The sequence below is a fragment of the Bos indicus x Bos taurus genome, chromosome 27 (assembly GCF_003369695.1).
Source record: "Bos indicus x Bos taurus breed Angus x Brahman F1 hybrid chromosome 27, Bos_hybrid_MaternalHap_v2.0, whole genome shotgun sequence".
In the NCBI taxonomy this organism is placed as follows: Eukaryota; Metazoa; Chordata; class Mammalia; order Artiodactyla; family Bovidae; genus Bos; species Bos indicus x Bos taurus.
Window position 1 is genome coordinate 30,240,709 of NC_040102.1, and position 23,073 is coordinate 30,263,781.

The 23,073-nt window shown below is 43.6% G+C and overlaps 1 protein-coding gene across 10 annotated transcripts in view; it reads left to right on the plus strand.

Moving 5' to 3' along the window:
• The first annotated feature begins 1,549 nt into the window (after positions 1 to 1,549).
• The window catches only part of UNC5D (unc-5 netrin receptor D), a 684,626-nt gene continuing 663,102 nt past the window's right edge, over positions 1,550 to 23,073 (plus strand). For 8 of the 10 annotated variants that reach the window (XM_027529846.1, XM_027529848.1, XM_027529847.1 and 5 more), the window contains exon 1: positions 1,551 to 1,972. In XM_027529846.1, coding sequence (XP_027385647.1) covers positions 1,870 to 1,972 — 103 coding nt within the window. In that variant the 5' untranslated portion in view covers positions 1,551 to 1,869. Of the gene's footprint in view, positions 1,973 to 23,073 lie in introns of all 10 variants that reach the window. The other 2 variants (XM_027529851.1, XM_027529855.1) reach the window with 1 other exon arrangement.

Consider the following 23,073-nt stretch of genomic DNA (forward strand, 5'->3'; position numbering starts at 1 on the left):
ACAAAACCCTCATTTACCAAGATTCTAAAGAGATTTTCAGACGAGTCCCTGGCCAGTCCCACATCAGTCTTTGTTTCCAAGCCTTCATTCCCCAGAGCTTGGTTTTCTTGACCGGGTCCCAAACCTTTTATTGAACGGCAAGAAGACGTGAGGAAGTGATTGCTGACAGTCACGTGTCTGGTGGCACTCTGGAGAGGGATGGCCTGCGTGCTTATCAAGGAATCAGTCTTTCTGCCTATCATCCTCTTTTTCCTGGGAAGAAAGCTATTTATCGCAATTACCTCATCCAGAACAATTACCTCACTTTAAACTGTTTATTCTCCTGAGAAAGGTGTTTGGGAGCAGGTAACAACTTGACCAGAGAGATGGATTTTTGTAAAAGTTCTGTATCGATGTTGAATGTAGGCAGTGGGGAGCCGTTGACAACTTTGTCTTTCTTTCAAACCAAGACTTCATTTTCTTTTGGGTCCACCAGGCAAAAGGGGACACACATTCTGACCAGCTGAGTTTAGACACCATTTGGGGGCGGGGGGCTCGATACTGCGAGAGTGTGAGATGCCTTGCCTTTAGAGCCTTGAACTCAGGGCCAAACCCCCTGGGGTGTTCTTTGCTCTGAAACTGTGTGGCCCAAGGCAGTGTCTCTCAAATGTCTCCTTCTGCAGGAGGGACTCTAAGAGGCAACCACAAGGTACTTTCAAAAGCAGTTAAATAAAGATTTGACAGTCTATTCAAAACAAACCACACTTTTAAGAAAAGTCTTCTTCTTACAAAGGCCCAGCACGACTGCCTTTCCCTGATGCTTAGGAGGAAAGCAATTGCCAGGGCCCAGATTAAAACAAAACAGGAGCTGTCAGAAACGAGGTAGCTTTCTGAAAAGTTGGGGGGATTCCAGCGTGATTAGATCCGCAGACAAGGAAATTGGGGGGGGGGAAAGAAAACTCAATCACATCCTCTGAGGGCACCCATGATCCCCCACCGCTTTCTGTACATCCTTGCATATTTCGCCTAGCTGCAATAATGGGTTTATTCTAGTGATATTTTTTTCCCCACTTGGTATTTGAGTCTTTTTTTTTTTTTAATGCTTCAAGAGTGTTGCCTGATTTGATTTAAAAAAATGGAAGATAGAGAGGCAGGGCTGCGAAAGGGCTCAAAGTTGAACAGAACAGTGGTTTCCAAGAAGCAGGAGACTCAGGCTGCCGAGATGCTCACATCTTTCTGCGCCGGGTTCGCCTCTAAGAGGCCCGTCGGCTCTGCTCGCATCTTTGGAGCGCGCGTGACCTCCGCGAGCCCCGCTCAGGCCCCGCGTCCGAGCTCGCTGAGCCGAGGTTTTTTTGCGGAGCGTGCGGGAACCTGGGGCGGGGCGGGGGGCTGTGCGCAGCCGCCGCAGGACTCACCTGCGCCTCCCGCCGCCCGCCCCACCCAGCGCCGCGCGGCCGGCCGCCCCCGCCCCTCCCGCCGCCCCGCCCCGGCCCGGCTCATTGGCTGCCGCTCGGAGGGGAGGAGAAGGGGCGGCCACGGGGGTCTCATTAGGGATGCGGGTTCCCTCCTTACCTCCCTAGTCCGGATCCCGGCGGCGGCGGCTGCGGCGGGAGAGCTGCTCGCGAGCGGTGCGGAGGGGAAGGCGGGCGGCTCCAGCAGTGACCGTGGCGGCGTCGGTCGCCCCGCCGTGGGAGGCTATGGGGACGCGCGCATCCTCTGGGTGCCCAGCGCGCGGCGACTCGGAGCGCCCTGCCCTGCTGCTGTAGGGAGCGGCCGTGGAGCAGTCACTCGCTGAAGACCCCCGGGACCCACTCTCCTCGGACCCCCTGGCTCGTCGAGTCTTTCCCGGGGCGCGGAAGAAGACCTGTACTCCCAAGTGGGGCGAGCAGTATGGGGAGAGCGGCCGCCGCAGGAAGAGGCGCTGGAGGGGCGCGCCAGTGGCTCCCTTGGCTGGGGCTCTGCTTCTGGGCGGCGGGGGCTGCGGCTGCCCGAGGTAAGCGCGGGGCCCAGCGGGCGGCGGGGCCGGGCGGGGGGAGGAGGGGACGGGGGAGAGGCGACTGATCGGGACCCGCACCGATGGCCTTGGCTTCTCAAGTTGCGCCCTGCACCTCCCCGCGCGCGCGGAGCGCAAGGGGTGGCTCTCGGGTGGAGGACCTCCGAGGGGACCACTGTCTGTCTCCCACCCCAAGTTTGAGATCAGCTGCAATCCTACAGGTTGCTGGGACCGCTGGGCCCCTACCCTGCCTTGATTCTCTTCGTTCGCTCCCTTTTCCGAGCCCTCCCCAATTGCTGCAGACTGGAGTCCGCCGCTCTCTTCACTCCATTCTCGCTCTCTCGAGTCCACTCCACTTCCTTCCGAAGCGAGCCCGTTCTCGGGTGGGCGCCCGGAGGGGTGTCCGAGAGCTCCTGGGGAGTAGGGACCGGGTACTGGGAGACTCGGTAGGGTGGGCTTGAATGGAGATCGCGCCTTTTCCCTTTGGGGAGCAGCACTTAGGTTGAGGTCCGCGAAGCTCGACACGCCTTGGGCGACAGCAGCCCGAGGTCGTGGGCAGCACTGGGCTGTCTTTCGAGAAGGCCGCCGTGTACCCGGGAAAGCTGTGTGCGCGGCCCGCGCGTAACTGCGCCTGCAGTGCCCAGCCGGGTTCGCAGTTGGCCCGAGGCCGGTCACCCGGCGCCTGGTTTCCCTGCCGGGTGCCGGCTCCTGCCCGGGAGCTAGCCAGCGCGGGGCCCCTGAGCGGCAGGGAAGCCGCTGCTTCTTTCTACTTAGAGACGTAGACCCCATTTTTCCTGGCTCCTTTGGACTCCAGTAGGGGGAAATTTTGCAACTGGTTTCAGCTCCACCTTGAGCGAGGACGGGGAGCATCAACTTAAAACCCGCGGACTTGTTTGAAGGTGATCAGAGGCAGTGTTACGCATAGCTTGAGGACTGTGCCTTTTACCTTTGAAATCACCAGGAAGCTTCTCCTTCCCGCTCTTCTTTACCTTTCTTTATTTCCTGGGTGTCATCCATTAGGCTTAGAATTTGTAAATTACATTCAGTGACTTACCTAACGCTGGTCTGGCGAGAGGTGAAACTGACCAGCCCACCTCATTTCCCTCGAACATACTGTGAGTAGCCGCGAGACAGAAAAGGGTGGAAAGGGTTGAGGATGATCATAAAAGAACCAGTATCATCTCATTTTTATAAAAGCTAACGGTGTGTTAAAAGCAGTCTTGCTGCCTGGAATGAAAAATTTAAAAAAAAAAAAAAGGTGGATAGAGGTTTTTCCCCTTTTATGATCCTGTTCGGTGACTATTTGCATTTCATTTCCTGAAAAGTTTTTTTTCCCGCTCCTTTTAATGGAGTAGGCTTTTAAAAAAGCAGGAAAGGCTTAAAAATGAGCCAGTGATTGCACACGCTGATGGTGGGGAGCATAGTTCTTTTCCTTGCTGGAAGAAGCACAAGCTTCAGCCATTTAATTTACTACGGAGAATGCCTCCTTGCAAAGTCAGCTCTGAGTTGTTTTTAATACACTGTTCTGGGGGAAAGCGGGCCTTTTCTGTCCTGAATGTTGATTTTAAATGTCTGAGTTTCCACTTGGCTATTCTATGCTGAGTACCTAAGAGTGACTGATGCCACATACTGACCTTTGGAATTTGGTTGATGGGTCGGTCTTGAATCTAGCTTGAAACAAGAGGTGCGGACCTGCCAAAAAGCCTCTTGGATGGAGTTTTGCTGGCTGTGAAACTAAGGCTAGCACCTCTTGTCGGCAAGCTGTTCTTCGGAGGACTCCTGGAAAACATACTGTACACTCTGCAGGCTTATTTACAACAAATGTCTTGCGCAGATCATAGTGGTGTTCAAGACACATGGAGTGGAGCTGTACATCTGACTAATATTTCCCTTGTAATATTTTACTTGTTGGGGCAGCAAGCCCATTACCTTTAGCACCTGTCAGAGATTCCCCAAGAAATGAGCAGTAAACAGGCTGCAAGTCTGCGAAGCCACACGCACCTGACTTGGGACAGGTGGGCACAATTAAGAGTTTTTCAGAACAAAGGGTGGCTTTCAATGTTACTTCAGTTCTCCCAGCCCAGGATGGTGCCCTTTCATTGAAAGCAAGATGAGGTTCCCCTGGGGACGTGTTTACTAAGTGGTGTCTCTGGGGTTGGCCTCTTGTCGTTCTTACTTATCCAAGTAAATAGTGTTTTATGTTGTTCTTTTCACATTGTTTTGAACCAAGCTTCTCTGCTTTCCCTAAACAACAGGATAGACAGAACTAGGCTCTTGACTTTGACTATATAATACTATTGAACAATTCAGTAGCCATGTCTTTACAATTAGCTATCATTTATTTGTTTCCAAGATGATTGTACCATACTCCTTTCCCTCCCCTTTTCTTTCACTCCATATTTAAAGTAAAACCGTCTGAAAATGGGGAATGAGATTTCAGATGATTGGCTTTGAATGTCCTCAAAGAGGAAACTACCTGGGGCAACAGACTGCCTGAAGATACTACATTCTGGTTCTCTTCTTTGTAAACTAGACTGACTTCAGATTTATGTTCCTGATGGATAGCATACTGTAAGGAAGGCACTTGGGTACCATGATTACCGTATATTTTAACACTTTCCAACTTAAAAGAAAGTGGTTTAAAAGTTATTCATGACCTGCCAAGTGCTAATTGAATCCCCATCATGTTGTCACACTGATTTGTTTTTGTTCTTTGAAAAAAATGAGCCCCGCTGTTGATCTGGTTGTAATTCCTCTGTTAGCTACTGTACTTACGAGATCCCAGTCTGAAGGCAGGGAGGAAGATGATCTCAGGTAGGCTGAGCTTTTACCCAGTTTCTTTAAAAAATTTTTCTGGACAATGCAATCTTCCTTACCCTAACCATAGCAATGCATTAAGGGCAAGAGAAATACATGTCTACTTTATGGGCACCGTAGGTCGTGTGGTTTGTGCATACTTAAATCCATTTACCTCCCTCATTCCTACAGTTTTAAATCTATATTCACTTTCTCCTTAACGAAAATTATTACTGCCTCCCCTGCCCTACATTCTGCTGCTTTTTCCTCCAAAATCTTCCCCTCCACAGCGGGGCTATGAAAAAAGAGCCTTTTCTCCCAATTTCTCGATGGGTTTTTCTTTTTGTGACTCTTGGATTGTGCTCTTAGTTTGAGCAGTCCAGTGACACATTCTTTTCCTACCCAACAAAGGCTTCAGCTCAGGAACTGTCTTTAAGTATCTCAGTTGTTAAGAAATTTCATTGTTTTTACCTGTCCATATAATAGCAGCACCTGTCACCATTTTTTTTAAAAAATATTCTTACTAGGAAAAATAGTAATGTCAGCCTTCCATTCTTCTCACTCTTTGAGTGACCTGTCTGTGGTTTTTTAAGTGGTACCCTTAAGGCTGGGAAAACCTGTGGAACCCCAGGAATCCTCAGTGAGTTCCATCAAAACTCTCTAAGTGGGACTGGTAGGTCCATACCCTGCAGTCTCAGTCGTTGGGGAAACCCTTTCCTGTTGCCTCAATGACTCATAAACTTTTCACCATCCTCCTTCCACCCAAGAAGGACCCAGCTTAAAGTATTGCCGGCTTTCAAGGTTTCTCAAAAAATAGCCTGTTCAGGAGTTCATGAAATTTGATATCACTTCCTTGGGTCTGTCTTCTTTTTAAATATGGAGGCTGGGGACCCAGACCATAGCGGTTATAGTCTAATCCCAAAGACAGGTGTACGAAGAAAGATTTATTCCATCACATCCTCTTAAGGAAGGTGATGGTGATGTTACAGGGTGTCTTCTTAACAGGCAGCCAGAACATGTACCCCTTCTTGTCATGCCTTAGCCGTGAATTCTGATCGTCCCTTAGCCGTGAATTCTGATCGTCCCTTAGCCGTGAATTCTGATCGTCCCTTAGCCGTGAATTCTGATCGTCCCTTTTGTTGGGTGGTACCACTTGATCCACTGCGTTATTGTCTCGTCTTCTGTCCTCCTCATTCAGCTGCCTCCACGGACAAACAGCCTCAGATAACCAAAGGGAGCTTTCTTCTGTCATTCTTGGCCACAGGCTCTAGGTCACAGCACTTCCCTGTTCACCCGCTAGTGTGTTCAGTACCTGCCATTGGCAGGAGACCTAGCATTGCTGCTTTTTATATCATGCCTGTTCTTTAAGAGAAAGTGTTTTTGCAGCCTTGCTTGAATATTAAATAATACTAGTAGTGACTGTATTTATGGGCTTCCCTGGTGGCTCAGTGGTAGAGAATCCTCCTGCCAATGCAGGAGATGTGGGTTTGATCCCTGGGTGGGGGATGATCCCCTGGAGGAGGAAATGGCAACCCCCTCCAGTGTTCTTGGTCTGGAGAATCCCATGGACAGAGGAGCCTGGTGGGCTACAGTCCATAGGGTCTCAAAGAGTTGGGCGCTAAGCAACAGAGCATGCACCCACACCTTGGTTAATTAAAGAGTTTTACATGTGTTAACTCATAGAATGCTTAAAATAAGTCTTTGAGGTGAGCGCTCTTAAGATTTTTCTGTTTAAGACAAGAGAACAACTTCACAGAGAGGTCAGGTTCCTTGCTCAAGGCCATGAAGTTTATTTTGTGGTGGTGCCTGGATTTGAACCCACGCAGTCCCGCTCCAGAGCCCACGGCAAAGAGGCTTTTCTAAGCTGTGCTGAAAGCAAAACGGCTCTGATATTTTGGTGACACGAGGGCTAAAATTATCTCTCTAACTATGAGATTTGCAGAAGAATTTAGAGGAGCTTAAATAAATCTATAAATGTATTCAGCTACATCTCAGAGATTTATGTTGTATGGAAACAGCCACCCTCTCACCATTCAGCTTAATATACTTTGGGATCAGATTCACACTTAAAATTCCGAGCACCAGCTTCTAATGTGATAGCTTGTACCCCCCACCTCCAATTTTGAATTTCAGCACAAAATATTGCTCTGATTGAATACGCCATCCATGGAATGGCAGATCCCAAGAGACTATTTGTTGCCTGTCTTGTATTTTTAGCCTTGTTTGCCGGGGAAATGTGAAGCATGAGATTCAAGACTAGATTGTTAACACCAGAGGTTGCTGTTTCTGCTGTTTTGGGTACTCCTGCTGCTGCTTCTGCGAGGCAGATGGCTCGATTCATTTATAGAAGAGAGAGATTCGTTCTGTTTTGCATCTCCACTTTGAGAAGAACTTTTAATTGTTTGGTACCACATTGCGTTGTCTGCTCTTACTGTGTGCGTACACATGCTGTGCGTAGATAACGGGCAGAAATTAGGCGGATGTTCCCGTATTCAGTTTGGACCGCGTTGGAAATCCACCGACTCTCATGCTTCTGGAGGATTTCTTTGAAAAGTGGATTTGTGCACAGGACGGTGGGGACCGCGTATGTTGTTCTCCACACCCCTGCCCTCTCTGGACTTCCCTGGACTAAGAAATTAGGGGCAGAAATATTAGGGTTGTGTTGATGGGGCTAAAGTAGAAACCAGAACGTGGAGTCCGCTTGTTGGCTTACGTCAGACCATGACAGATGTAAACTGTTCCCCGATGTTTCAGGTTGTCAAATGTTTCTTAATACGGTTTCCAAGAGGACAGGAGTTCAGGGAGGCCTCTATTTCTCCTATATGATCAGTTTCTTCTGACAGTTTCCTTCCTAATTAAGGAAGCCGGAAGCCAAAAGCTGTCTTCCAAGTGAGGTCAGTTACAGCCTCACTTAAAGCAAGTATTGACTTTCTGCCCCCAGATTTCTGGTTCATAAAGTGCTAAAGAGCCTCTCTCCCCAGAATGAGAGACCTTGACACTCTATCTGCTTCTGCTGGAACCTGGCTTATAAGGATGGGAGGAAGCATATGGGTAATTTCACTGCAACCCCATGGAATTTGACTCAGGATGGGTTTTACAAGATGTGTTTTTTCACTTCCACTGAATGGTGTAACTTCTCAATCAGGTAAGTCCAAGGGAAAATGACACTGCAGACATCCCCTGAAGGTAAGTGATTTGGCAGGCAGTCATAGGAAGCAGGAGATACTAGAGGTTAAAGCAAAGAAATCCTGATGACTTCAAGGGCCCAACCAACATTGGGATGACTAGGCTTAATGTCATTCATAGATTTTACTATAAAAGCAAGTGTATTTACTAAATATCGGATGAGAAGATTTGCCTCTATAAGAAATTTGTGGCACATTCTGTGGAGTTGTTTTCGTGAGATTGGTGGTTCCTGCCTTGTCACAGTACTTATTTAGTAGTTACCGTCTTTATTTGAATTTAATTTAATAAAATCTCCTGGAAGAGGAAGGGAAACCAAATGATCACGGGTTATGAAAGCTAAGCTGGTAATATTTGAAACACACAAATCAGGGCTTTTCAAATGTTAATGTACATTTGAATCACTGCACATCTTGTTAAAATGCACATTCGGATTCCATAAATCTGGGGAGGGGCCTGAGTTTCCATTTTCTGACAAACTTCCAGATGACACTGTCTGACCACACTTTGAGTAGCAGGTCATGGATGGTAGTAATTCAAGATTAAGAAAAAAAATTTTTTTTTTAATCTTCAGTATTGCTTTTCACTTGGAAGACGGTATGAAGTAGAGTCCTATGTAAGAGTATTGTAAAAATGCCAATAGAAGAATAGGCAAAGACAAATGTCAGTTTTAACACAGAGAAATGTAGAACCACTTATAAAGCATTCAGGGAGAGCCCCATTCTGATGGAATATCGTGTCTTGCTTCCAGCATTTGGAATGATGGGTGTAATATTTTCAAAGGCTTGGGTTTTGTTTTGAAGTAATGGAGGACATGTCTGTGCCTAGTTCATTAAGAAACTGAGTCCCCCAGAAGTTGAATAACCCAAAGTCAAAGTTTTGTTGAATTAAGGACCTTTTCTACCTCCTTTCATCTTATCGTATCTCTTGACTTGCGCTGTACTTAAAAAGGTCCCGAGTTCAGGATATTCAAAGTGAGGCTGTACTGAAGGGAGAAGTTGAACAGAAACAGTTGGTTAAAAAAGCAGAGGAATGTTCACGTGGGGCACATTTGCTCCCCAAGCAGCTGGATCCTGACATGATGTGAGAGTAGGTTTTGGGTCCTCCTTTGCTGTGTCTGCACTTCCCTGGTGGCTCAGACGGTAAAGCGTCTGTCTACAATGTGGAAGACCTGGGTTCGATCCCGGTTGGGAAGATCCCCTGGAGAAGGAAATGGCAATCCACTCCAGTACTATTGCCTGGAAAATCCCATGGATAGAGGAGCCTGGTAGGCTACAGCCTATGGGGTCGCAAAGAGTCGGACATGACTGAGTGACTTCACTTTCACTTGCTGTGTCTACTTGGCAATGGCCGTCTCGCTTAATGTTACTTAACCCTGCACTGGCAGGGCTGGTCCCATAACACATGCTAAACAATATTTTTTACTTTAACCTTATTATGTTAAGGTATCAGATCAGATCAGTCGCTCAGTCGTGTCCGACTCTTTGCGACCCCATGAATCGCAGCACGCCAGGCCTCCCTGTCCATCACCAACTCCCGGAGTTCACTCAAACTCACGTCCATCGAGTCAGTGATGCCATCCAGCCATCTCATCCTCTGTCGTCCCCTTCTCCTCCTGCCCCCAATCCCTCCCAGCATCAGAGTCTTTTCCAGTGAGTCAACTCTTCGCATGAGGTGGCCAAAGTACTGGAGTTTCAGCTTTAGCATCATTCTTCCAAAGAAATCCCAGGGCTGATCTCCTTCAGAATGGACCTGTTGGATCTCCTTGCAGTCCAAGGGACTCTCAAGAGTCTTCTCCAACACCACAGTTCAAAAGCATCAACCATTTCTAAAATTTACTCAATATTGTGATAAAATATTCAGGAAAATTTAGTTGCCATAATAAATTAAATAACTGTAAGAGGGTTTTATATACGCCACCCCCCCCCCCCAACAACAGATTGTAAAGCCGACATTCCTGGATGCATGCGTGCATGCTAAGTTGTTTCAGTCGTGTCCGACTCTTTGCAACCCCATGGACTGTAGCCCTCCAGGCTTCTCTGTCCATGGGATTCTCCAGGCAAGGATACTGGAGTGGGTTGCCGTGCCCTCCTCCAGGGGATCTTCGCAATCCAAGGATCAAACCTGCAGCTCCTACATTGCAGGCAGATTCTTTGCTGCTGAACCACCAGGGAAGCCCACATTCCTGGATACGTTATTCTAAAAAGACGATTAAGTGTAAGATGTGACACTACCATGGAGTGCTGTTTTGAATAATTCATTTGCATGTAATTTGACATTTTTAGGTCCATTCACAGTTGGGATAGTTTTGTATTTTTACATCCACCCTGATATGGAGCAGATGATGAAATTAAGGTTTAGAGACTTTTTTTCCCACCCAAGGCTGGACCGAGAGTCATAAATAGCACTAGGACCAGACGCCGAGTCTCCAAATGGTTTCTGGGACTTTCTGACTACCTTGTCAGTCTGTTCTATTTATTTTGGTACCAAATAAGTTGATTGCACTGAAGTTGGATCTTACAACATTCTGCTCGTACTACTTTTGAGACAGGACTGGGAATCCACGAACAGGTGTGATAGAAGGAGAAATAAATGAGTAAAACATTTCAATGATAGCTGTTGACTTCTTGGTTTATGTGGAGGTATGTTTCTCATGGTTATGAACATAAGTGGTCCCATCTGGGAAAGGGAACAAGTACAAAAGTGTCAGGAGTGACAGAGGCAAGTAAAATTGTGAATATATGAAAAATAGTATACTGGGTACCGTATATGTGCTTCCCTGGTAGCTCAGCTGGTAAAGAATCTGCCTGCAATGCAGGAGACCCCAGTTTAGTTCCTGGGCGGGGAAGATCCCCTGGAGAAGGGATAGGCTACCCACTGTTGTATTCTTGGGCTTCCCTGGTGGCTCAAATGGGAAAAGAATACGCCTGCAATGCAGGAGACCTGGATTTGATCCCTGAGTTGGGAAGATCCCCTGGAGGAGGGCATGGCAAGGCACTCCAGTATTCTTGCCTGGAGAATCCCCATGGACCGAGGAGCCTGGCGGGCTACAGTCCATGGGGTCGCAAAGAGTTGGACACGACTGAGTGACTAAGCACACACACACACTGTAGTATGGCCTCAGTGGTATGTAAACTATCCTGAGGAGTTTGCTAACTAAATTTCTTAAAGGGATTAAAATTTAGTTCATTAAAGTAACATCACAGTTTGTTCTTCTGCAGTTTTATTTTAAAGATGTCATTATAGGCACAAAGCACTCTTTAGAAATATAGTCCTGGCTTCTTAATCTGAATCTTTTTCTAAATATATTGTGTTTATTAGTATTCGGTTGGCCAAAAGGTATGTTCGTAGTTTTCAAACGAACCTTTGGGCCAACCCAGTAATCTTGTGCTTTTTTCTCTCTGTATACAGTTTAGAGATAAGATTAAATTCTTTTGATTTGTGCTGCTGCTGCTAAGTCGCTTCAGTTGTGTCCGACTCTGTGTGACCCCATAGACAGAAGCCCACCAGGCTCCCCGTCCCTGGGATGCTCCAGGCAAGAACACTGGAGTCGGTTGCCGTTTCCTTTTCCAGTGCATGAAAGTTGAAAGTGAAAGTGAAGTCGCTCAGTTGTGTCTGACTCTTCGAGACCCCATGAACTGCAGCCTACCAGGCTCCTCTGTCCATGGAATTTTCCAGGCAAGAGTACTGGAGTGGGGTGCCATTGCCTTCTTTTGATTTGTACCTGGAAGTTATCTGAGAGGAGGAGAAGGGGATGACAGAGGATGAGATGGTTGGATGGCATCACTGACTCAATGGACATGTGTTTGAGTAATCTCTGGGAGTTGGTGATGGACAGGGAAGCCTGGTGTACTGCAGTCCATGGGGTCCAAAGAGTCAGACACAACTGAGTGACTGAGCTGAACTGAACCGTGTATTTGGACTTGCAATAATAATTTTCATCAATGTGTCTTTAAGAATTATCTCCTCTATTTTTGAAAAAGAAATAGGAAAAAAATACAGACCACAAAATGAAATTCTTTGCTGGAGAAATATGTATGTTGTAAGCCTTTTGAAAGGAGCTGGGAAAATTGTAACTGTCCTTCATCCGAATAGTCAACCCTTGTATGTCCCTCAGCCTACAGACCTGCAGCTGCAGTGATTGCCAGAAGCTTGCATCAGGAAACTTCCCAAGTTATCTCCCTTCAAAAAAAAAAAAAAGGCAATCAGGAGGTTCACAGGTTTTGTCAGTGTTAGGTGTGTGGGTGGGATGTAAGTGTTTGGGGGGTTTGCTTTAAAGGAAGAATGGTTTTAAAAATATTTGTCATTTTTTTTTCACCTTGGAGCAAAGAGTACATAAAAATAAAACGCCACCCACCCATCCCAAATACAAAAATGAAAACTGAAACCCATTGGCTATTATCGCAAGTTTAGCAGACAGCTTGAAATGCGCATCAATCTTGGAGAGCAATGTGGAAAGACAGCCCTCCCCTATCATATCCTGCAGCAGACAACACCATCACTTGTGCAGTCAATTATTAATAATTGTCAAGGGGATAAGTGCCTTAATGTGCAGATATCTGTATGTATGTATTATATATTAGTAGAATGTCATATATCATCATCATTGCAAACTTACATCATTAAAGTTCTATGCTATTAATTTAAATGCCATTAATAACACTTAAACTTGAGATGGAGACACAGTTTTGACTTGATCGTCAGGTTCTTAATTTGAGTGCCCCGTTTCTTGCTTTCTCCCTGATCTTTCCCATCCAACCCCCAACCCTCAGTCTCCTCTTGCTCCCTGTCTCCTCGCCAAGTCAAAACTGCCTTCCTGGGACTTCCCTGGCGGTCCAGTAGTTAGGACTCAGTGCTTCCACTGCGGAGGGCATGGGTTCGATCCCTGGTCAGGGAACTAAGATCCCACATACCATGTGGCTTCCCCGCCCCCAACCCAAAAAAAAGTAGCTTTAAAAATAATAACAGGAAAAAAAACAAAAGCAAAACCCTGCCTTACTATTTGAGCAGTGTGGTGGGCTGCAGATTAAAGGCTGCATGTCCTGCAAAGGTCACTTTTTTCCTCTGGTTCTTTTATTTCTAAAATAAGAAGAGATAGCTTTATCATCAGACTTCCTTCCTGCTCTAATATTATTGTATGATGCTACCTGGTTGTTTTAAGTACCATTTCTTCACAGTATTTTTGGCATATCAGGTGGCATTTCATGGTATTTTAAATGTGTCAAAACCTTCAGTAACAAGTACTCCGAAAGAATTTTTAGGACAAGTTAGTAGGACTTCAGGAATGTTGTTGGTAAGCCTTGGCTCAAGTGTTTTCAAGAATCATCAGTAAAAGAAGTGTGATTTTTACATAATGAATTTCTCTTAAATCAATGGTTGTAAACTGTTGCACGCATGTGCAACTCCAGCAGCAGAAGTAGGGTGAGTGTGGAGAAGGGCTGAATGGGTTAGAGTCCATCCAAGTAGGGTGAGTGTGGAAAAGGGCCGAGTGCATTAGAATCCATCCACGGCAGCCTGTTGTTGCCCAGCTGGGCGCATGGACCCACAATTGCTAGGGTGACTTCTTATTTTTTAGCAGAAACCATCTATATGCTATTTCATGGTACATTTCTAGATTTGAACCTTTCTCAAGTTATTTTAGTAAAATGCCTTTAATTCAAACAAAAGTCACAAGATACAGCACTCAACCTTCCAGTTTGTCTCAAGACAAGGACTTTTGCCCCCTTTTGTTAGATTTAAAGGGTCAGGGAATCAGCTGGTCCTCATTTTCAGCGATGGTCTTTGAGCTCTGCTAATAAAGCTTTTTATAGCTTTGTGGAGGACTGTTGTCTATTGTCTTCCTTTCCTCTTTTGTTTTCTTGCAGTTTGATGACCATCTTTTAGTGTCTGGGTTGCTTTTTCTTTGTGTGTTTCTGTGTATCCATTGTCGTTTTTAGGTTTGCTAACCCCATGAGGTTTTGATACAGCAGTCTATATATTGGGTTGGCCAAAACGTTTGTTCAGGTTTTCCCATATCCGAACGTTTTGGCCAACCCAGTTTGTACAGAATTGGTCTTTTTCCTGTCTAGAGAAATTCTGTTAGCATTTGAGGAGCATTGTCTAAAAGCAAAAGATCGAAAGCATGTGAGTGGCCTTTATTTAACACATGATAAACACTAATTTGATCAGTAAGTTTCTGTGTGCCACTGCATCCCATTTGTAAAGAAGAATCATAAAATTGTATTGCTGAAAATTTATGGGACCTTAACATGTCTAGTGAGTGAGTGTTAGTTGCTCGATCGTGTCTGACTCTTTGTGACCCCATGAACTGTAGCCTGCCAGGCTCCTCTGTCTGGAATTCTCCAGGCAAGAATACTGGAGTGGGTTGCCATTTCCTTCTCCAGGGGATCTTCCCTACCCAGGAACTGAACCTGGCTCTCCTGCATTTCAGACGGATTCTTTACCATCTGAGGCACCAGGGAAATCCCAAAATGTCTATACTGAAGCTCAGATCTCTGCATAAGCAACTGAGGTCTAAATAAGCAGCATAGATTGCTTGCCTTGTAGGAGATCATTTCTATGAATGTTTGCCTATGAACCCAGATCTTCATTTTCTCAGGGTTCTTGCCTCTTCTCCTTTTTGGATCCATAATAACAATCACAATCAGTAGAGGCACCAAGGAACTCAAAAGAATGATACCCTGAGACTAAAGCCTATTGATTATTTCACCGTGCTGTTAAAGGATGTTTCCCTTTTGTTTAAAATATTTGTTTTTCTAAATACTTTTGAAATAGGATAGATTTTTCATCTTTGGTACTGTTCTGAATCATAGAACGATGAGGCTGTGATTTAAGGGGCTCACAGTTTATCGTAGCAGAGCTAATGACCTATATTACATTTTCTGTATCTACATCATAGATTGGTTTTGTGTTTTTATGAAATTTAGGGTGAGTCAAGCTTTTGTTCAAATTACTTACCCTCTGCATCTTTGGTAAAAAAATTTGTTCAATCAGTACGAATTCACTAGAAGACCCTAAATGTGTTCTAAATGTGGTCATTAAAAATTCTGTACATAGGATGAAGATAGTCACTTCTCTTCAGCTCAGACTATGTGATGTTACTGCCATGAGTTAGAAGAGAAAACCTTATGCTTTATCCAAGGAAATAACTTTAGTATTAATATTTGCCACACAACTCCTAATTCTTATCTGGATAAGGAAATTGCTTCCACTTTCCATGTTTCCCTATTTAAATCTGGATATTCATGTGTGGTGAGAAGGTAACACTTTCCAGTTGGAATGGTGAGCTAGGTCCATTGTGATGCTGCTGTTGCTGCTGCTGCTAAGTCGCTTCAGTCGTGTCCGACTCTGTGCGACCCCACAGACGGCAGCCCACCAGGCTCCCTCGTGGTGTTAATTCAGATGGATTCAGAGGTTGGGTGCTTAGAGGACCACTAGATGGAGCAGATTCTAAATGTGCACAAGTAATAGACTTCCTGGGTAGGAAAGTTCCCCTGGAAAAGGCTACCCACTCCAGTATCCTTGGGCTTCCCTGGTGGCTCAGACAGTAAAGAATCCACCTGCAATGTGGGAGACCTGGGTTTGATCCCTGGGTCGGGAGGATCCCCTGGAGGAGGACATGGCCACCCACTCCATTGTTTTTACCTGGAGAATCCCCACGGACAGAGGTGGGCTACAGTCCATGGGGCTGAAAAGAGTCGGACACAACTGAGCGATTTAACACAGCACAGTTGACTTGTACTTCTTAGAAGAAAGCTTTTTGAGGCTGGCAGCAAGTTGCCAGTGATACCCTCAAAAGGTCATTTGGATCCAAAGAGAGTAACTGGATGTAATTTTGAAAACCTCAATTGCTTCCCCTTCTTGCCATCTCTGGTCGTTTATTTTTGGCCACACCTTGTGGCATGTGGAATTTTAATTCCCTGACCAGGGATTGAATCCTCACCCCCTGCAGTGGAATCTGAGTGCTAATCTCTGGACCACGGCCAGGGAAGTCCCATTGATCTTTATCTTAGAGTGAATTTTGCATCTCTGATGGCCACGATAACTTTCAAAAAACAATCCCTGTAGTTGAGCTGGAGCTTATAAACTCCAGTGACTCTAATGATTATTCATGTTGAAGCCACCTTGTTGGGAAAGTGTTAGACGTGGAGGGTGTGGAAAACTTCCGATTCTTGGAGATTAGGTGTCAAAATATTCAGGGTTTTTGTTATTTTTAGCAGTTATCAGTGAAGGTTCTTGCTGCTGGAAATAATGATTAGGTTTTAAAGCTGCAAATTCCCAGCCATCACCCAAAGGACCCCCTGCCTGTCCACCCCTTTTTTTTTCCCCAAACTGGTAGAAATGCTGACCTCTGTAATATTGTCACCCAGGTTAAGTGAAAAGATGACAGAGAAGTGCTTTGAATGTGTGTGCCTACTAGTTTTAAAGTTTGAAATTGATATTTAATATTTTAGCAATTTCATTGAAACATAGTAGATGGAAAAATGAGCACCAAATGTTGAATGTCACCTCTGTTTAGAGAGATTCGTATGTGTGTAATTTAAATTTTGAAGAGAAAATTTAATCCTCATGTTCTCAATCAGCTGATGCCAGGACCTCCATCTCAGAAAAACTTACTCAGCATCTCGGGGGAGAGGATCCACTGATACCGTTTTTAAGTTCCTCAGGTGAGTCTCAGTTTGAGAACCAAAGATTGAGAGCCACTGGTTTAGTGGGTACATTGATTTTTGAGCAAATATAGAAACTGATCCTGTTTTTGTCTTTTGTTTCATTTGAGATTTAGAGAAGATATTTGACAATCCTGGTCATAGCAAAGTGTAAAGGATTAAGGTGGCCACCCAGGTTTCTTCTCCCCATTGAATTAAGCCTTAGGTTTTCATGTTGGATCACAAATAACTTGGATGACTGGCATTGGATAATGGTACTCAGCATTTCAGTCTTTAGGAACTTGCCTCTTCCTGCTAGGATGGAGGAACTGAGGTATTGATCAAAAGGATGTGATTAAATAAGAGACATGATATAATAAAGGAACAGAGTTTTAAGAACTCAGGGTTGGAGGTTGCACCATATGTTTCCCTCCCGACAAGAGCTCAAGGGCCCACAGATGGAGAGTCCTACTAGGGCTCATCTGACGTCTCCTAGGTCCAGGATATAAGTGATAAGTGATCACAGTTGTAAGTGGGTTTCTATCTTTGTGCTCATCGTGGTATTGAATGAAGGCAGCACAGTCCCTGTTACAGTGTTGGGCACTGTTGCTGTTGACAGAATTGGGTGGGAACAGCTGGTACCTCTTTGCCAATTTAGGAGCTATGACATAGCAATTCTTTCTAAAGCAAGTGTTTCTTAAAGTTCTATTCTGCTCACGGCTGCCAATGGTTCCTTCTTTGTCTGTGAAATCAAATAATTTCATGACCAGTTGTTGCACATGAGTTTAGTTCAAAGAATCAAAATGGGTATCTGTGCACTTCACCACCATATTGATAGAACGTTATCAACCCTTAACTCATCTCTGTGTTTCTCCTTTATTCTCATCCCGCTGGTTCTCCTTCAGAAATAATATTACTTGAATTTTGTGCCTATCATTTCCTGGTCTTTAAAACTACTTTAAACAAATATGTAGGTACTCCTAAACAGAGTTGACTTTTGCCTCTTTTTGACGTATATTTATAGTCTTCAGCAATTGTTTTTTTCACCCAGTATTAGTTTTCAGCTATGTTATGTTGAATCACTTCCCTCCCTTACAGTATTTGGTGCTGTGACTGAACCATAATTGACTTATTTATTGTACTCTCAGTGATATTTGGCTTATTTTCAGTTTTTTTTTCTATTATGAAAAGTGCTACTAGGAACATTCATGTACATGTCTAATGGTACCCACTTTTCAAGTGTTTCTCATCTGAGAGTAAATTAGTAAGACCCAGAGCATGAGTATGTTAGAATTTCCAGATAAGCCAAAGCATTTTTCAAAGATGAGTTCTCATCACTTCACATCAGCCAACAGTTAATATTTCCAGGCCTAGAGATTTCTGCTAATTTAGTGGGTATAATATGATTATCTCTGAATGGACTTAATTTCCATATCCCTGATTACTAATGAAGTTAAACATTGTTTCATTTATTTCATTGCCGTTTATATTTCTTCTATAAACACCTACTCAAGTCTTTTGCTCATTTTTTCTATTTGTCTTAATGAATTATAGGAGTTTTAAATGCACGTGTGTGTGTGTGTTTGCGTGTACTAAGTCACTTCAGTTTTGTCCAACTCTTTGTGACTCTATGGACTGTAGCCCGCCAGGCTTCTCTGTCTATGGGGATTCTCCAGGCCAGAAGACTGGAGTGGGTTGCCATGCTCTCCTCCAGAGGATCTTCCTGACCCAAGGATCAAACCCACATTCTCCCGCACTGGCAGGTGAGTTCTTTACCACTAGCGCCACCTGGGAAGCGTGTGTGTGTGTGTGTGTGTGTGTGTGTGTGTGTGTGTGTGTGTATTTTAATAAGCTTTAATGTTATATGTGGTTGGAATGTCTTCCAGTTTTTTTTTTTTTTAACTTAATGGTATTTTCTGATGACTTTTTAATGTTATCTTCTTATGAACTCAGGTTTTAATTTTATGCTAATCAGTGTTGTCAGTCATTTTATGTTCTTCTGTGTATGTTTAGGAAATCCTTCCTGAATCTCATGAAGTATATTCTTCTAATAGTCTAAAATTTTATATTTTGGTCTTTCATATTTATGCCTTAATCCATCCAGAATAATTTTTTTTCCTGTGTAGAGTTTGAGTTAGGGATTTAATTTCATTCTTTCATGTGAATAACCAGTTGTCACAGAACCATTGATTGAGGAGGGGTCTCCCTCCTTTTTCTAATGATCTGTAGTGCATCTTTGTAATGTATGAAAGTTTCATAGATGCTTGGGGAGTTTTTCAGTCTGGGGTTACGTGTTCTTCCAACGAACTTTTCTGGTTTCATTTCCCACTGCCCTTTCATGTCTCCCCTACTCATCCAGACTCCATGCTGTGCTTCAACATTGTCTCATGATTTCCTTAGTCTTGTGCATCTTCTCCTTTTCTTATGTCTCACATCCTGCCTCATGCTGTTGTTTTTAGGTATATTTATTTCTCTTTTGCGTCACATTGCGTATCAGTTTTTGAAAGCAGGCTTTGTTTTGTTCATCTTTGATACTTGTGAGCAGAAGCGGATGTCTTTTACTGAATAGCTATTTGATAAATTGTTGACCTAAAGTGTATCTTAGAAATTATCCAAGCAGTCTCATTTTATTTGCCCACCTACGGTCATGGGATTTGCAGTGTTTAAATGCAGTGCCTAAGGTCATAGAGTCAAGGGTCCCATCTTTTTCCCTTGAGCTTATTCTAGAACACCTTTCATTATCAGTTCTGTTAGCAAAGAACTAAAGTATCAGACACTGTCCAGAAATAGGAACTAATCCTGAAAATCCTGGAAAACCAACACACGTGGTAGGTCCATGATTCCTTGGCTTGTTGAGTCAGTTTTGGACAGTGATGTTCACACCACATCCAAATATTGAGCATTTCCCAAACATGTTGTACTGGCTCCCATCTCTGGGCTCTTGTTCATATTCCTTGTTCAACAGAACTGTTTTTATAGACCACTGTCCACGAGTCTTCTGTACTCCTAGAGATTAATTTCTTGCTGAATGCTCTATTTCCATACTTTGGCATCACTTCCGTTCCTCCACCAGGCAGTATTTTAATTTATTAAAAAAAATTTTTTTTCTTGATTTTTGTCTCCTTAGAGGTGAAAGGCAATTTACTATTCTACCATGTCTTCTCAGAACCTAACCCAGGGCTGTGTCGGCTCTAAGTTAGGGTTTTTTATATATAATTTTTTTTAAGTTTGTTTATTTTTGGCTGAGCTGGGTCTTCGTTGCTGTGTGGGCTTTTCTCTAGTTACAGCAAGCAGGCATTACTCTCTAGGTGCGGTCTGCAGTATTCGCATTATGGTGGCTTCTCTTGTGGAGCAAAGGCTCTAGGGAGCACGGGATTCCATAGTTGCAGCTCCGGGGCTCCAGCACAGGCTTAATCGTTGTGGCCCACGGACTTAGTTTGTCCTTGGCATGTGGGATCTTCCCGGATCAGGCATTGAACCCTGAGGCTCCTGCATTGGCAGGTGGATTCTTTACCACTGAGCCACCATGGAAGCCTTTAAGTTAGGTCTTTAAGATGCTCTATATGCAAAAACCAAACAAGCCAAAAACAAACAAACAAAAAACCCACAAAACCTTCAAGTAAGCTTATAAATATGTCCTGTCATTCCACCTTGTGATGTGTAATTTGGGTGAAATCAAATTTTATTTAATTCACCTATTTAATGCTGGGAACTTCTGAGCAGGAGAACATGCAGAAATGGAGTCAGGGGGCTAGCAGGGGCTGACACAGAATGTCTAAGGGCTTCTCCACTCTTTTAGTCACATGTGGGCTACATGGTTAGAGTAACACAACTATTGAGCCTGGAGAGCTTTATTTGTGCCTATTCCAAGTAGCTTTTTTGGGTGAAAAACATTTTTTTTCTGACTTAGAAGGAAGTTCTGTGCTCATTGTAAGAAATTTGAAAATATGGGAAGGTACTAACGAGGACAGAAATCCCCAACAGAGCATTCAAAAATAGCCATCTTACGGGAGTTCTTATGGTGCCTCTGGTTGTTGGCAGATCTCTACCGGTCCCTCCTGCTCTTCATCTTTTGGAAGGAGAACCAGTTATGTGATTATTAAACCAGATACGTCAGTTCAGCTCTCCTTGTCTTCTCAGAAAGTTGACGTTGTGGTGGCAGACTTAGTGCCTCCTTGCTGAATCTTGTGTGCTCTGGGTAATGTGCAATGATCACGTTGTTATTTTTTCCACAACTGACCACAGCTGGTGTGCATACCCTTTGTTGTGCCCAAGATCATGAGTAGCAACTTCTTTAGAAGTGTTACACAGTAGGGCTTTGTGTTAACGGAACCAAGATATACACTAATTTTTTATCTCTTCAGTATGAGAAAGGCAAAGTGATCGAAGTACTCCTTTGACATTCAGAACAGAATTTTTAAATTTTTTTTTAAACTCTTCAAGACAGCTTTGAAGGATGGTTTTCTTATTCCCAGTATGTTACCATATACTGGTTTTATCTCGGCATCAGAATGAATCAAACTTTGGCCAGTATGGACAAATAGGGATACATTTATTAGAATATGTATTGTTCTTGTGTGGTTGGGGACTATCTCAGTTGTGGTAAAGTCTTATCTCTAGGTAGCCAAGAGCAGTGATCACATTACATGTGCTCAAATTATATTCTGTGTTGTTTTATTCCTTGGAGTTGAATAGGAATTTTCTAGGCAAAGTTAATTAAGATTAGAGCAATTAGTCATTGCCAGGTCTCCTTCCCACCTTCTTATGCTAATTTATTAATAAAATGCATGTGAAGTAATTAAGATGTAGAAAATGAAAATCAGAAGACCATATATTTTGGCATAGCATGACTCAACATATTCTCACTTCATCCGTCTCTCCATCACCACCCTCCCTCATAGCCAAAGTACTTACCTCCAGAGTGAAAACATCAACAGTTCCTCACCTGTAGAAGTGTTTTCCTCTCTGTGTGTGTATACGTAATGACATCAGAGTTCTGTGGCTGTAGTGGTTTTGTAGTGAGTTGGATGTCTGTTTCCTTATTTGATACCTGCTGACAGGGGCAGTTTGTTTTCTGAATCTTTGAATACTTGTTTGGCCTATTTTAGTAATTCAAGGAATACATGAAGAGTAGAATGGATGGATCATTAGCACCACAATGAGTATTTGTGTGTTAGTTGAGCTCTGACTTGATAATTATATGTTAATGTGAATGTTTCTATATGTCACCATCACACTAGAGGCTTAACATATATGTGCTTTAATTCCTACAACAACCTGTGAAGGTAGGCATTATTATCTGCTTTACAAATGAGGAAATTAAAAGTCAAGTATACTTATATAAGTCCAGACTACTGATAAGTATGACCGTAGGGATTTGTCACAGGTCAGCTTTGTTCCAACACATGCATTCTTTCCTGCTATCATATCAGGATGCCTTCTAATTTTGACGTGTGTGTGTGTGTGTGTGTGTATATACATATGTCTATACACACAATGGAATGAAAAGAGTGAAATAATGCCATTTGTTGCAACATGGATATACCCAGAGATTATCATACTAAGTGAAGTCAGAGAGAAAGAGAAATATTGGGTGATATCACTTATATGTGGAATCTATAAAATAATACAAATGAATCTGTATACAAAACAGAAACACAGAATACAAATTTATGTTTACCGAAGGAGAAAGGCAGAGGGGAGGGATACATTAGGTGTATGAAATTAACAGACACAAACTACTATACATAAAATAGAGAAGCAGCAAGGCTTTGTTGTATAGCATAGGGAATTGTGTTCAATATCTTAATAACCTATAATGAAAAATAATCTGAAAACAGTAACTGGATATATTTTGCTGTACGCCTGAAACTGACACGATATTGTAGAAGTACTATGTGAGCAGTATGAGGAATACAACTTGTATCCTCCAAACTAGGTTTTTGTCATTTTAATACATGAAAGTAAATTTAAATTTTAAAAAATGCCCTCTACCTTTGTAATGAAGATTCTCATGAGTGTCCAGGCTTCTTTGGATATAATACTCCTTTGAGAGCCAACTATGGTTGGGTTTCCAAAGTAGCTTTCCCGAATCACTGTGCTGTCCATATGAAACTAACACAGTATTGTACATCAGTTGTACTTCAATAAATAACAATGACAAAGAGCTTTCCCAGCCCCTTCTTAGTCCCCAGGTATGGTAGAGGTTCCCTAAGAAAATGTGTGTTGAAATTCAGCTTCTTGATTCTGTCTTTGGCTCCTGTCTCAGCTGTGAGCAGTTTATCAATTACAATTTTTCCTAATGTGTAAGTGTCCTTGAATGTCAGTCTTGTTTTCCCCTTTGACAGTTTAAGCAGTGAGCATGGACATGCCAGTGTCTGGCTCTCTGGGCCTGGCTGGATGACAAGCCAATTTTGCTGATCTTATACTGGGGGAAACTGGACCCAATCTCCATGGCATCTTCAGGACCTGTCTGTG